Here is a 15142-nt window from a genome sequence, read left to right as displayed (position 1 = left end):
ATTCTCTGTAATTTTTTGCCAAGGTTTTTTATTAGTTTTGACAAAAGCCAAATGAGTTTACACTTAACAAGGTGAGACAGTTTCACCTCCACTCAGTTACCCCCGTCCATGGCTTATTACATAACACATTAACACACAGTAAATGCACTCACCTCAAACACGTCTTCGTCCAGTAGTCGAGTTCCAAACACAGTGACCCCCTCGGTGCTGACGTGGGGGTGGTGACCTCTGAGCAAGTCCAGGGTGTCCAGTTTGACACAGTCCAGGTAGAGAGTCACTGACTGGCCCTCCACACTGTAAGCTACTCTGTGCCACCTGGCAGGAAGGAGAGAAGAAGAAATTCACATATTTCCTGACATTTCTTTTCAAAGAAGGTTTTGTGTCTGAAGTTTATGTAAAAATATGAATGCGAGGCAGACACAAAAGCATGTGTATGGGGTCTGTGTGTGAGTGTGTGTGAGTGTGTGTGTTGTTACCCACTTGCCATCAGCCAGGTTGACCTTTCGAAAGGTGGGATAAAGTTCTGGAGGTGGCTGACCCTCGTGGTTCTCGTACAGGAAGACAGGAGAACGGCCGACTTCTAAACCCAGCTGCTGTGTGCCCTGAGGAAGGAGAGAGGGATGACTGGATAAAATGATAATGGGAAGAGGGAGATGTTTTCATGCCAGACAACTAAAAAATCCTCTGACAATCCACCGCAAGTGAACTCAGGTTCTTTACATTTGGAATATACTGTCTGTTAATCGGTGTATGTGGGATCGGCCAGTGTCCGAAATCAGCTTTTTGACTGGCCAAAAGGAGTGGTCGATGAAAAAATCCACCGGCCTTTGTGTCGCATATACATTAGTTTCAGTACATTTAATTGAGACCATAAGGTATTACGTTGAATACAAAGAAGAAGCCAGAGCATTTGAAGCAAAATTATTTTAATATATTGAACAACTCATCACCACAGCCTCAGCATGTGAACAAGTTCTCTCTGGTAAACAGTGATGCACTGTAGCTGTCTTGGGCTTTCATTGTGAAAGGTAAGAACGGAAGGAGTAAAGATGCAATGCGCTGCCAGTGACAATATAGGAGGCAATAAGGAGTCTGCTATCTTAGTTCAGACTACAGAGCCTCTGTGTTATTATTTTATTACCTTTATGTGAGTAGATGAAGTCCCATTTTAATGCAAAACTAGGGGCACTTGAGACGGTCAGTTGTTTTGCAGCACTGTTTATAAGTGCGTAAAATCATATCTGTAGTGTGTGTGTGTGGCTCCAACACTGACAAGAGAAGTGCAGCAAAGCAGCGTGCCCGTAAATGACAACAAAATTGGTAGAACTCTCAGCATAGTTTTTTATTACGTGACTGTTTTGGTACATTAATCTGCCAATGTGACGTATAGCCTACTGAGATTTCCTCGGCAAACAGAAAATCTACCTGCATTTGGCACTTGGCGGGTGTTAATGTCAGACCCTGAAAATAGCATTTATATAATATTTACATTTAAAAGTAATATTAATGTGCACTTTCAAGCATGATGCATACCTGCGAGTCGTACAAGGAGAGGAGAAAGACCTGTGAGCCTTTCGCAGCTCTGACTGTTGTCATCACTGAGAAGTTCATGGGGAATGGTGAATCTGGAGGGAATGCACACACACACACACACTCATTAGGGCACAGTCTCTCCATGACTAAACACATTCATACCCACATGTGGTTATTTACTTCACTGAACAAGTCCACACAGAGTTTCATTAAAATGTACCAGGGAAGAGTTGACTGGTAGGGGCGCTCAGTTGAATCTTCTTGTCGATCTTAAATGAGAGGTCTGTCTCCTCTCCTCCCTGCCTGCCGGTGCACAGTCCTGACTCCAGTGACACGCCCTCCATGTCCTCTGACAGCTCCAGGACCTTCAAGACATCAATAGGATTGGCTGCAAAGAGACAAGACACAGGATGACTGAGATGATTGGTGTGTTCAATCTGCTGTTGCACATCATTCAAGGTTTAAGCAACTGAAAGGAAAATGCCAGGTTTATTGCCCTTTTAGACCTGAAAGTGACCTGCAGAGGCCTCTCCAGAATCAAACACTGGCAAGCAGTGTTTTGCTCTGCTTCCAATGGCAGACATTTGACATTATCAAATTTAAGCTGCAGCAGCAAAAAGAGATATCTGTGATATCTGTGCTTGTTTGAGTGTGACAACTAAATCCTCCTTCACTTTCTGCAGCTGCTGCCAACAAATTTCCAGCTCCCATTCTGAAAGAGCCTTTAGCCAGTGCTGCCTTGGCCGACCTTCTGCCCCAACCCCAGCCTTACAGAGCCCCTGTGGGCAGCAGCGACCCTTTGTCGTGACACAGAAAAAAAAAAAACACACTCACTGTCACACTTCAAACAGCATACAAGAAGTAAGATACAGTTAAATGACAACAAGTCAAACTGTTTTTAAGTTGCTTCTTTAACACACTGTTGGACTAGGATAATTGAATAAAAGTAGAGTGGGAGAGCTCTAACTCTGGCCACTGACAACACTTTTTCAACATACGACTTTTCTTAAAATGAGGGATACCACACAGGGAAGACGCCTGTGTGGAACCAAACTATAAAGAAGATATAAAGGCTTGGACAGAAATCAGAGGGTCTGACCTGACGCAGTGGTGTCAGTACAACCACCTTTTCCTGAATTTCAGCAAGACTAAAGAGATGATAGAGGACTTAAGGAAGGAGCATGTAGGGAACTACACCCCTTTAATATCAACAGGTCCTTGGTTGAGAGGGTGGGCAGCTTCAAATACCTTGGTGTCCACATCACTGAGGACCTGAATTGGGCGCTGCATACTGACTTGATAAAAAAAAGCAAGGCAGAGACTGTTTCACCTCAGACCCTTGATTTCTACTACTGGCACCATTAAGAGTGTCCTGACGGGGAACATCACAGCCTGGTACGGAAACAGCACTGAACAGGACTGCAAGGTCCTGCACAGAGTGAATGATTCAGCTGGACAGACTATAGGCAGAGCTCTATGCTGCCTAAAGCATGTTTACATCAGATGCTTCAAAAGTAAGACCATGGGAGTCATTAAAGACCCCAGCCACCCAGATGACAGCCTTTTCTCCCTGTTAAGGTTGGGAAGAAGGTTCTGGTTACACCAGGCCAACACTGAGAGGCTCGGGGAGAGCTTCTTCCCTCAGGCCACAAGGATCCCAAATGAGGACCCTGCCTAGGACTGCCCAATCATATGTTCACTATTACAGTCTTTTTTAACAGACAAGTCCACCCCTAAATCCTCAACAGCTCCACCCTCTCGTTCAAATATGGTCACTTCTAGCTAAAAAAAAAAGCTGTCAACAGCCAACCAGAGGCTTTAAAACAGGAGTCCACAAACCAGTTGGTGACATCACAGTGGCTACGTCCATCACTTTTATACGCTGCTATGGATACCTTTAGTTGAACATACTTTGCTTAGTGATTTAAGACAGTGGTGAGACTGCTGACTAAAAGTATGTTTGAGAAGTTTCGCTTGTTTCTACAGCTTTTCCAATCAATATGGTTTACATTAACAATGGATCTCACACTCCATGGAGCCCTTTAGCCCATTTTAGATCATTTTTGGAGTCTTCTGACTCAAAACCTTCTCTTATTACCCTCTCCTGCAGCTGAGCAAACAGCTGTTTTTAGCAAACAAGCTCTGATTGACCCACTGTGCATTTCTAACCCAATAGCTGACTAGCTGATGTTGAATATCAAAAACATGGATTTTCCTTAATAATGGTAAAAAAAAAAACCACAAACAAATTGACAATGTTCTGTAACTGTTTTTGTGTGATGTTACCAAGGCCCTATAATTAAGCTACATTGTAAACAAACTAATGAAATACTTAATCAGTCAAACCATGTGCTCTTTGTTTCTCTCTCTTTCTCTCTCTCTGTCTGTCTCTTTCTAGGAGACGTACTTGTTGCAGAAGCTTGCTGTAATCACATGATAACACCCATCTTGGCACTGACACACACAACATCACACAACAAAGACTAATACCAGAGGGCAATGAAGAAATACATGTGTTCTGATGATGATTGAGCCTGAGAGCACACACACACAGAAACACAGAAAGAAAAAGAGACATTTCTGAAGGCAAGATGTGGTCAGAGTTGTAGCTTAGGCAAAAATGCATATCATATGCATGCACACATTCTTTTGAGCACTGCAGACACAATGGTCACAGAGATCTGTGAGATGGACTAAGCAGAAAAAGATGGGATGTAAAAGATGAGACTGGGAAGGAGACGGGAGGGAAATGTGCAACATATTGAAAGTGAAAAGGGAGAGAAGGGGGTAAAGGAGGGAGACTAGAAGAAATAATAGATGGTAGGGGAGAGGAGGGCATGCCTCTACTGGTGTGGCTCCTTTTCACACGTATTTCTGGGGCTTACGTAAACCCTCCATCTGCTTTGCACCTTTCAACACACACCACCACACAGATACACACACACACACACACGTGCACACACAAAGTTGGCATAATGTCTGAGTCTGAGCGCCAGATGTATTTGTCGGCCTTTTTTTTGTTTGTTTGTCCATCTGTTTGTCCATATGTCTGTCTGCCAGCCTGCCTGCCTGTTGGCATTCTGTCAGCTTGTTATTCTGTCAATAGTGTTCAGGGCACCATATTATTTACTGACACAGCTAATACTGCGCTCCTAAAACCCCCAATTATTTTTGTTGCTTTATGATCTGAGAAAGATTCTGACATTTGCTTTCAGGGATTTGTGCTCTGATTGCTCACTGCAGCTTCAATTTCAATCACGGGCCCCTTTCACACATCAACTGCAAACCTGAAATTACCCTGACATTACTCAGAGACGCTGTATGAGAGAACAGAAATGTCTGAATTAGTTGGATCAGACATTAAATGGACTTTCCCCTGCCAGCCCCCTGGTACAAAGTTTGATTGAGCCCATGTGTGAATATAGCAGGCCACTGACCAGAGAATTTACAGCGAACAAGTGGGCGTGTTGATGATGCATCTATTATGTGGCTCACACAAAACCAGAAGAAAACAAACATCCAAGGGTAAAGAAGATGTCCCATTTACACGAAGACTGCAAAGAAAATATCAGACTGGAGAGATGATGAAATTCTGGAACTTCTCGCATAAGGACTAAAACCAAAATCGTCAGACAGAATCAAGGAACAACAAATGACTCTGTTGTTTATGACCAATTATGAACCGGCTGCGTGACTACAGTGTAATTTGCATCATATCCTGCCTCCTGCAAGCTCCAGACCAAACAAAGTATTTCCAGTAGGTGAGAATGCTTCTGACTTGGACAATCTCCTGTTGTGTGATACATGTGTGTGAAAGGGAAACTCAGGATAAAGTCTGAACCTGGTTCTCGGGGCAGTGTGCGGAGTTCGTATGGGAAAACGACTATAAACTGAGTGATAAGAAAATTTTGAAAAAGACTCGTACAGTGTAATACAATGCAATAAAAGAGCCCTGCAGTACGCTTACAGTAAAAGGTTTGATTTCTTATTGACTACTACTCTACTACTCCAGATGTTTGTGTGTGTTGATGACATTCTGCTGCACAGTTTGAAGCTATATTTTATGTTGGTGGTGCATTGGCCTGCATTGTATTTAAAGGTATTTTAAAATTTACATAAATGGAGGAGCAAAGACATTAGAAAAAACTTCATGATATAATGCAGTAAAATATGACATCACACACTACAGCCACAAAAATGACTGGGAATAAGGGACAACAGCTCATCTGGCTCTGACCAAAGGCAGAAAATCCACCAACAAGCACCTCTAGAGTTCGATAAAGCTTATTATCTTGTTTGTTTAATTGGTACAAACACCATAGTGTAAAAACTACAAGTTGTGTAGTAGACTATTTCTTGGCCAGGTGCAATGTTGCTAAGTATGCTGAGCTAATCAGCTAGTAAATGGATGGATGGAGCTGCACTTATAACACTACATGTCACATTCACCCATTCACACACCGGTGGTCGAGTCTACCATACAGGGTGCCACTTGCTATTCAGTTTTAACACACTCACACACTGATGGAACAGCCATTGGGAGTATAAAGGGGCTCAGTATGTTGCCCAAGCATACTTTGACATGCGGACTGGAGGAGCTGGGATAGAACACCCGATCTTCTGATGACAGGAAGTCCCGCTCTGTCTCCTGAGCCACAGCCACTGCAGCTTCATATTGTTGTGACCCTGCAGGACTAACATGGGAGAAGCTCGAGGGGAGTTCATGGGAAAAAGACGTTGCCCAAAGTCCAGCTGAATGGGTCAGGTTCAGAACGGGGAGGGGTCAAGGGTGGAAAAAGGATGAGAGACTATAAAGGAAGCCTGAAGAGTGATGCTCCTGAAGTTAAACCCAGTTATAAGTTAACTAGCTACCTTCTACTATCAGTCTTTTTGTTGGTATGGGCACTCTTCCAACCCTGTTATTAGCCTGTAGGCTAGGGTAAGCTAGGTTACTAAATCCTGGTTCTCTGGTTAAACTTAAGCCATTGTGTCCTCATCATTCAGGTGGCTAGCCAGCTGTGCAGCTGAGCCAATATTTGACACACATATGACGACGTAAAACATGCTATCACTCTGTAAGGGTGAATTTTGTTTGTTAAAAAAAAAAAAAAGACAAAGTAATGTGGGATTGCAAACCAGTCAACAAAAACTGCAACACAACATTACGATCATTCCGAAATATGACAGAAACGTTGCCTGTCTTTTGGTTTGCATTTCTTATGGTTCAGTTGTGATTAACAGTTTTTCTTTGCGCTTCTCAGTTTTTCTGAGTTTGGTCATTACTGTACATGGACCAATGTGTTAGGGGTGAGGATTCTGTGTGGTTCTGCTGCTCTTCTATTTGTCCAACAAACTCAGTTATATCCTGCAAGGAACTGTCTTCTTCTCATCTAACTCTCAGCAATATGACAAATAAACTGTCGAACTATTTCTTAAAAATCCTCCCTCCTATTTTCCTTTCTATATCATGAGTCTTTTCCCATAAACGCGTTTTAATTGAGCACCATGTGCACATTACTAAATGTATCCATATTTTCATTTCTTTTCAGTAACTCTGCACGTCTGTAGGATTGTAGTTGCAGTATATATTACAGTATAAAGTGGTTTTATTTTTCCGGTCAATTGTTAGCATGACAAGCTGCCAACATGTTTTTCATAAAGCCAGAAATAGGCTACAAGTTAGCTCTTGGTGTTCAGACATGTTAGAGCCATGGTGAGATTTAAGGTAACACTGCTTCTGACATTCATAAGCAGTGTGTACAAGAAGAGGGGTTTCAGTCGTACATACCAAGAAATGATCTGACATCTGAATGCAGCAGAGGACAAGACGAGACAAGGCAACGCTCTGCTCTTACTCTATATACACTCAAACAGGTCATGTATCAGGTAAAGTTTCCCTCCACTGCTGATTCCTAGAATGTACAAGAACAACACCACATGTCTGTAAAGTGGACACACATATTGTGCATATACTGGGCTAATTAATACCAGCACTCAGTGCTGGTATTAATTAGCTGCTGCTGTTATCCCGAGGCTCTAAACTGTGGTGTGAGGGGACACCACGATCAACATGCACACACACGCAGAGCATGTCAAATTTAAGTGTCAACATAAAGCAGAGCAACCGTAGTTTAAACACACAACAAGACTCAACTATTCAACTACAGCAAATAGATAGATAGATAGATAGATAGATAGATAGATAGATTAGATCACACTAGGATGATCTTCTTATGTGCTTACTTTGCAGTAAGGGCATTGAGGTTGTTTACATTCCTGAACAATGTAGGACTTGTAGCCATTTTCATACAAACTTCCGCAATTTTAGGCTGCAGTAGAGGAACGAAAGAGCATCACAGAGGAAGCTAGTGTCTGCTGGTCATAGCCATTGACTGCAATTTATGACAGTTACTGAAAATTATAACTTAAATTTATGTCTATTTGTCCTGTGTGTTCTTATCCTTTATAAAGGAATACGATTCCAAACCTTTCATTTGGTGTGGATGTAAACATCCTTAAAGCCGGGGTAGGCAGTTTAATTTGCCTACACTGTCAAAAAGAGAGTCAGACAATAAACAAAATAAAACGTGTCATTATTAGCAAAGCCTTTCAGAGATGGAGAGAAAACGTTGCTAATAGTTTAGCCTCTGATAACCGGTGTTAAAACTTCAAGGCTGCTGTGTCACGTTCACTTTTGTGTAGGCCTGGCTAACATTAGCTAGAGCCTCAAATCATAGTGTGTTCTCCGCCTTACTGCCTGCCACTTTAGACCACCTCACCGGAAGGAGGGCTGGCAGCAGCTCCCAAGTTAGGCCCCCAGTAAGCGGCTGCAGAAACACCAATCCTGTCAGCACAAACCCTAGCAAACAGGTTAGATATGGCACTGCCGCTGGCCACCAGCCCATTGTCACACCCAGCGCTGGCCAAACTCAAGCCACTACAGCCACTGCCCAAAGGTCCATCTGCCGAGCTGCTGCTTGCTCTCCTCTAGGGGAAGCAGTGCATTCATAGCAGTGGGGAGCAAGGCGAAGGGACTGTGGGATGGCTAATGTTAGTTTGCTAATTCTTGTCCCATTTGTGGTCTGATAAACACAGAGAGAAAGCAGGGCAAAGAGAGGCTGAGTCAATGAACTCTGTGCAACTATACAATGAAATAAGATTAAGTCATTAATGTATGGGAAACACCGGGTTACCGTATGAAGCGTGTGCATACGCCCGTAGTCACCTGGTGGGAGGGCTTGAGACAGAGAGGAAAGAGAGGAAAGCTGCAGGAGGAGGCTGTATTTTCAAATTCTGCCAATTTTTTTCAGGTTTCTACATAGCCTAGCCTCAATTTAAAGCTAAACGTCAGCAGGGTTAGGGTCAAAAAATTTTTTTCCATTTCAAATCCGGTGTGCTGAAGTGGAGAGACATAACAAAGACAAAGCCTTTCTAATACTTTTTGACTGTACTATAAACAGGCGTGCATCAATCCGACTTTTTCCTCTACCAATACTGATTCAGTGATCTCATTACAAATCCAATGCCAGCGCTCTCTCTCTCCAAATCTAAAACCTGTATACCACACTTTGTGGAACTACTACCGGGATCACTTTTATGTGAGTTATGTAACTGATATGTCAAACACTAAATCCCGTGATGACACTGTTGATGATGGATGGATGGACAGACAGACAGACAGACAGACAGACAGACAGACGATGCAAGTGTTGAAATAACAAAAAATAACAAAAAAGTTAAGCAGTGAAGTGTAAAGTGGATGCCACTGTCTTTCATCAGAGATCCATCTCTGGATAAGGTTCCACATTTATACATACAGGATGCACAAGAAAGTGGAGCAGTGAAGCAGACGCACAGACACAAACAACACAGCGACACACTGACACACAGACAACTTAACAGGCACCACATTGGAAAGACTATGGATTTTCTGGAAACCAGATGTGTGTCTGTGTTTGTGTGTGTTTATGTGTTTGTGTGTGTATGGATGAAGACTTTTTTTGGTGTACATGTGTGGTTGTACGTGTGTGTTTGTGATTAGTCTGTCATTAACTCAGTAAGGGCGAAGAATGCAATAACATGCCTTTTGCAGAAACACGAACTAATGTTTAGTTGAGCCTCCTGCATTGCACCAAGACACACACACACACACACACACACACACACACACACACACACACCACACCAGTGTTCAGATCCCCCACAGATGATTTGCCCCAGGAGTCTATCATTACAGTACTTTACTTCTTTTGCCCTTTCTCCAGCTAAGTATCTCTTTCTGCTGATTTTCTCAAGTGTCTTTCTCAAACATCTGACACGACTCTCTGCAGAGACTAAACCAGGAGAATGATAAAAAGAGAGAGATGAAAACCAGAGAGGAGAAGAGAGGGAGAAAGAGCGCAAAGGGAAGAATAGGATGTAGGGACCATATGTTTTCTTTCCTCCCAGTTCAGCTGGCTCTGATCAAAGAAACACACTGGATAGCCTCTCCTGCTGTCTGATGCACACACACACACACACACACACACACACACATGTATTTACTCAGATGAATCTTTAATATAAGTGACAGAGAGTAAGAAGCTAGCAGACAGACAGTCATGCTCTTTATCTCCTTCTAGGAATCTGTGGCACTCGTGTCAAAATCACACATGATCTCATGTCCCAACATTTCCACCGTAATCTCGATTCCTCGTTTCAAATGAACAAAGAAGGGTTTTACAGACATTCATTCCAACAAAGTCACTCTTCCTCTCAAACACAGATCAAAGACTGCATCAATATTTGTCATTCACGGGGCTCCAACTCTTCTCGGACAACTACACATTGCTTTTTGTGGCCCTGTGCTCTATTATTGTTGGATGTTGCATCATACAGTGACTTTGATTTTGGGGAACAAAGACTGAGCGCATTTTAAACATCAGACAAATTTATAGCACACCGACTTATTATGCCAGAATGCAAAGTGCACGAATTTATTTTACAGAGAAATGCCCAATAACTTATCAGTTATTCATGTACAGATGTATCATCTGTATTTTCATTATGCACTTTTTTGTGCATTTCAGTGTACCGCATGATATATTATAAGGCCTCGTCCACACCATAGACTGTAAAAATAACGACTGTAGCCATTGTGACGTTACGCACTGGTCTGTGGACACCCGTTTTGACGCCTCCAGCATTTTGGCTGCCGCAATCTTGGTTATTTTGGAGCCAGAAGTGACCATATTTGGACGAGAGGCTGGGGCTCAAGTAGACATTCAGTAGATTGCAGTATTCAGCACTTCCATGTTGGCTTCATTTTTCAGCCCCAAGGTGGTCCACATGTGCATAGGTATTATTGAAAACGGGGTTTTTCTCTCCTTCATTTCCAAAAAAATTCTTGTCAATGCAATTACTGTTTTAAGAAAATCTCCACATTATTGACCCTAACCCTAACTCAAAAACACAACAGAAGTGCTTTCAAGAGCATGCAAAACCAACAGGCGGCGATATAACCCTAACCCTGAAGCTAAGCAAAAAAGAAGATGAAGAAGAAGTGAAAGATTTTGGCCAATCAGAAGTCTGGGAAAAAAAAAAAGCTGTTGCTAGAAAGCTACCTGGAGGAGTGACCTCGGCTCCGTAGTGCATTCTTCTGACTCCTCTGTTGCTCAGTATAATGGAAGAGTAACTGTACATTTATGCATAAACATGTAAAAAGTCCTGATAGCAAGGTTAGAGCCAGAACTATTTTAGCCATGTCCACCATTGTGCAAAACATTGCCTCATTGGTGACGCCTCACAAAGGAGATAATTGGCACACACTTCAATGATACAACCAGAAACTCAGTTTTCCCTGTCTACATGTCAACACTAAAAAAAAGAGTTTCTGAAAACCCTCACCATGGAAGGAGTTTTACGAAAGGTCCCTTTTCATTGAGCTAAAACGCAGTTTGCATTTGGATGAAAGGCAAAATCACATAGAGAAAGTTTCGTTTTCTAATATACCAGTTTACGTGCAGACGGCCTAAATTAGAAGTCTAGCGTGCATAAAATCAGCTTCACTTGATCAAACAAAATAATTTATGGGGTGACACATCACATCCTGTGTCAAGTCAAGTTTATTACATGCGGTGATGGTTGAAACATCTGGGCAAAAAGAAAAAAAATAACTGACTTTGAGACTAAGCAAAAGCTAATCGCATGCTGCAAAGATGCAACACCAAGACATTGTTTAAAAAATAATCCCTTGTAGTGCAGTGAGGAATATCTGTATTGATCACATGAAACAGTGAGCATCACCTGTAATGAAAGCCACTTTTTTAAACAAGCAAAGAAATGACCAAAGTACCAATTACAAATTCATGGATGTTACCGAGCAGACCAGTTAAATTAAATTATGACCACAGCTGCTCATCTACCTGATATTTTTGCAGCAAACTCCAAGTCAGTGGGCGCCACCGCGTTACAAGTTGAAAAAACTCCCTGGTGTCTGTCAGTTTGATCTTTTTTATGGACTATTAGCTAACTGATCACTACATCTGACTTAACAGTTTTTATACTTACTCAGATGAGTTCAGTCTCATATTTATGCTGACAGTGTTAAATGTGGCTCCAATTATTCTATTCCCACTGCTAGATCTTGTTTTTACTTTAAACAAATTAAGATGGCTGGCTGAATCGACTAATAAGGGATAAAAAGAGACATTATATCAGAGTCAACTATATTTGCTGTAAAATAGGGCAAATCTGACTTCAATTACAACAGGGCACAGTATTAAAAATGGTTTGATAAATGGCACTAAGAACTGTCAAAACAAGGCTAAGAGTCTACAGCGATGGTGTAAGCTCTGTGTGGCTGTACTGAGCTGAATGCTAACGTCAGCATGCTAACATTTTGATGTTTAAAAAAGTTTAAACAATGATACTTTACCATTGTCACCATCTTAGTTTAGCATGTTAGCATGCTAACATTTGCTCTTCAGCATCTCAAAAAGCAGTTGAGGTTGATGGACTTTCATGGAAACCCATCGCAGAGATGAATGGTTGAGACATGTCACTCAAAATCAGTGACAAAAAATCAGAAAGGCATACTCAACTACTGCAGCTCTTACACAGCTCTGGCCTATTGGCAACAGGAAATGAGTCTATCAGCTATTTTTAGCAGATTTAAAAAAACAAACAAAAAAAATATACATGGTAAGTTGGTGGAAAAGAGCTCTCATGAAGGTCCACAGAACATTTCAAAGTTGTTGAGGTATTTCAGTCTGGACCAGAGTGGTGGACTGACAGACGGCTGGACCGCCATTTTTCCCTCCAGATAACTGCTACTGAATTCTGCAGATTTTAAAGGGAGTTGTGTCTACTATAAAGATGATCCATCATCATTTACAGGTCAGAGAAGAAGAATGCTAAACAAAAGGTACTCAACTCACAGCACACTCATACTACATTTTCCATCTAATCACATTTGGCACCCTAAAATTACACACTCTAGACTAAAACATTATAGCCACAGAATCATAACACTACAATAACAAAGCATCCAACTGCATTACTGCCTACATACTTTCTTGCCCTCATTGCATTATCAGTTTCATTCCTGGGGTCCGTTTCACAAAGCAGGTTTAACAAACTGAGTCTAATCCTGAACTCTGAGTTGATCTACTCTGAGATAGGAAACTCTGAGTTTCCGGTTCCAGAACAGCTGATTTGAATCAGTTTAATCAACTCACAGTAGTTTCACCTGGAGTTAAACGCGTGCACCACAACTATAAAAAGCCAGCATCAATGGAGCCCCGATTCGACGAGTCACCATGACAACGGGGAAGAGGAGGGCTGCGTTTTTCACCCCATTAGAATTAGAAATCTTAATGCGCTCATACGGCGAGTTTGCACACGTTTTCAAAAAGAAGTGCAACACCGCTGCAGCTGCAAAAGAGAGGGAGACGGCGTGGGGGAACATTGCTGCTCTGCTCAATGCAAAGTTTAAATGTAGTCCTTTGCAATCACGATAATATTACAGGGGAAAACTGCTTGAATGGTAGCCTATTCGTTTATTTCATTTAGGTGCAATCCCGCGGAGGAGAAGCGCACTTGGCAGCAGTTTAGGATGAAACATAAAAACATTGTTCAAACAGGTAAGACCTCGGCATAATCTCATGGGGATACCTCATTTTGATCATGTTTTACATTGTAAAGTAAATATTAAGTGGCTGTTTGACTGTGCAGTTGTTTTATCCTAACATAATGCTGTTTTCACACACATAAATGTCTTCTCATCTATATCATGTTCTGTTAAATAATTAAGCCTATTTAAACTAACACAGACTTCTACTCAGCCAACAGAAAGAAGGCAGATGCCCGTAAAACGAGCACACTTTTCTGACCGCCCTGCATACAGTTGCCTTACTCAAGTGCTCAGCATCTCCGACATTGTACAAAAAACTTCCATTTGCAAAGAAACGCAGCGCAACACACAATCTCTGCTGGGGTGTGAGAGCATGACTACGATTGGTAATGTTGCAAATGTAAGGACGGATTAGGTTGTGTATGTAGATGATGGGCTGTGATGTGAAATGGTACAGCTCAAAAAGATAATTGTGTGGAAATGCTAAAACATCTATGCGCGGTCTGATAACCATCTCCCGACGAATAGGCCTATTTAATTCTCTGCACAGTAATGCTGCACCTTCATCCATGGGATCGTTATCAAAAGGACATGCCATGTTAGTGAAAAAAGTCGCCACCTACTGTGCCTAATGGACTTCTAATATACTGACTCTGATTTTTTAAAATGACAGACGGCAGAGCTAGGCTACGCCAAAACTCGCCTGCTGACTGAATGAATGAGGAAATCAAATAGAGTGTGTGGCTCTGAAAGAGGTCGGAGACAGAGAGAAACTCGAAGTTCATTGAGAAAAACTTGGTCCCGACCAGGTTAGGTTCATAGAGTCTGTTACTATGATAACTGACGGAGAGCTTAAGTTACCTCTCTCTCTGAAACAGGCTAGAGTTACCCCTCTTTCTCTGGTTTGAATTACCTCCCTTTTTGAAATGGAAAACTCAGAGTTTCCCTCATTTCAGGGTTAACAAACTCTGAGTTTTCACTAAACCTGCTTTGTGAAACAGACCCCTGTTGTGTTCTGTTTGTGGTGAGGAACGCCTTCATCCCCTCTCGCTCTAACTGACCTGAAAACCTAATTTAAACAATTCTGTTTAAACTGTCAGTTACAAGGACTTCTCTCATCAATCACTGCACAAAAATGTTTCCAAATCTGTCATCTGAGCAGGCAACTCCACACATTGTTTTGGTAAGCAGAGGGAAGCATTATCCCCGTTGGCTACAGTTCAACCTGACAAAAAAATCATACATAGACAGCTGGCTCTTTGTTGTCGTCTTTTAGCCGAACCTTGTTCTTTCCTAAACACACAGACAAAAACAGACACCATCTCTTTCTCTCATGGTTGCTACTGGACACCCATGAATTGACACATTGACACATGACCTAAGAAACACGATTCATTTAATGACTGAGTGATATCCAAATCCTGACTTATTGTCTAAGTTTTCAAGTCTGTGTTTCATCTTATTCTCTCTCTTGACAGAAACTCCATTTTAGAATTT

The 15142-nt window shown here is 41.9% G+C and overlaps 1 protein-coding gene across 1 annotated transcript in view; it reads right to left on the bottom strand.

Moving 5' to 3' along the window:
- The window catches only part of LOC117254645 (uncharacterized), a 55171-nt gene that overhangs the window by 34626 nt on the left and 5403 nt on the right, over nucleotides 1–15142 (bottom strand). Inside the window, exons 2-5 of the mRNA XM_078166142.1 lie at nucleotides 1754–1921; nucleotides 1534–1625; nucleotides 481–602; nucleotides 153–315 (exon numbers count right to left, since the gene is read on the bottom strand). Of these exons, the coding sequence (XP_078022268.1) occupies nucleotides 153–315; nucleotides 481–602; nucleotides 1534–1625; nucleotides 1754–1921 (545 nt within the window). The remainder of the gene's footprint in view (nucleotides 1–152; nucleotides 316–480; nucleotides 603–1533; nucleotides 1626–1753; nucleotides 1922–15142) is intronic.

The sequence above is a fragment of the Epinephelus lanceolatus genome, chromosome 3 (genome assembly GCF_041903045.1).
Source record: "Epinephelus lanceolatus isolate andai-2023 chromosome 3, ASM4190304v1, whole genome shotgun sequence".
NCBI lineage: Eukaryota > Metazoa > Chordata > Actinopteri > Perciformes > Serranidae > Epinephelus > Epinephelus lanceolatus.
Note: the sequence above shows the minus strand (reverse complement) of the source record. Positions and strands in the feature narration are given on the sequence as shown.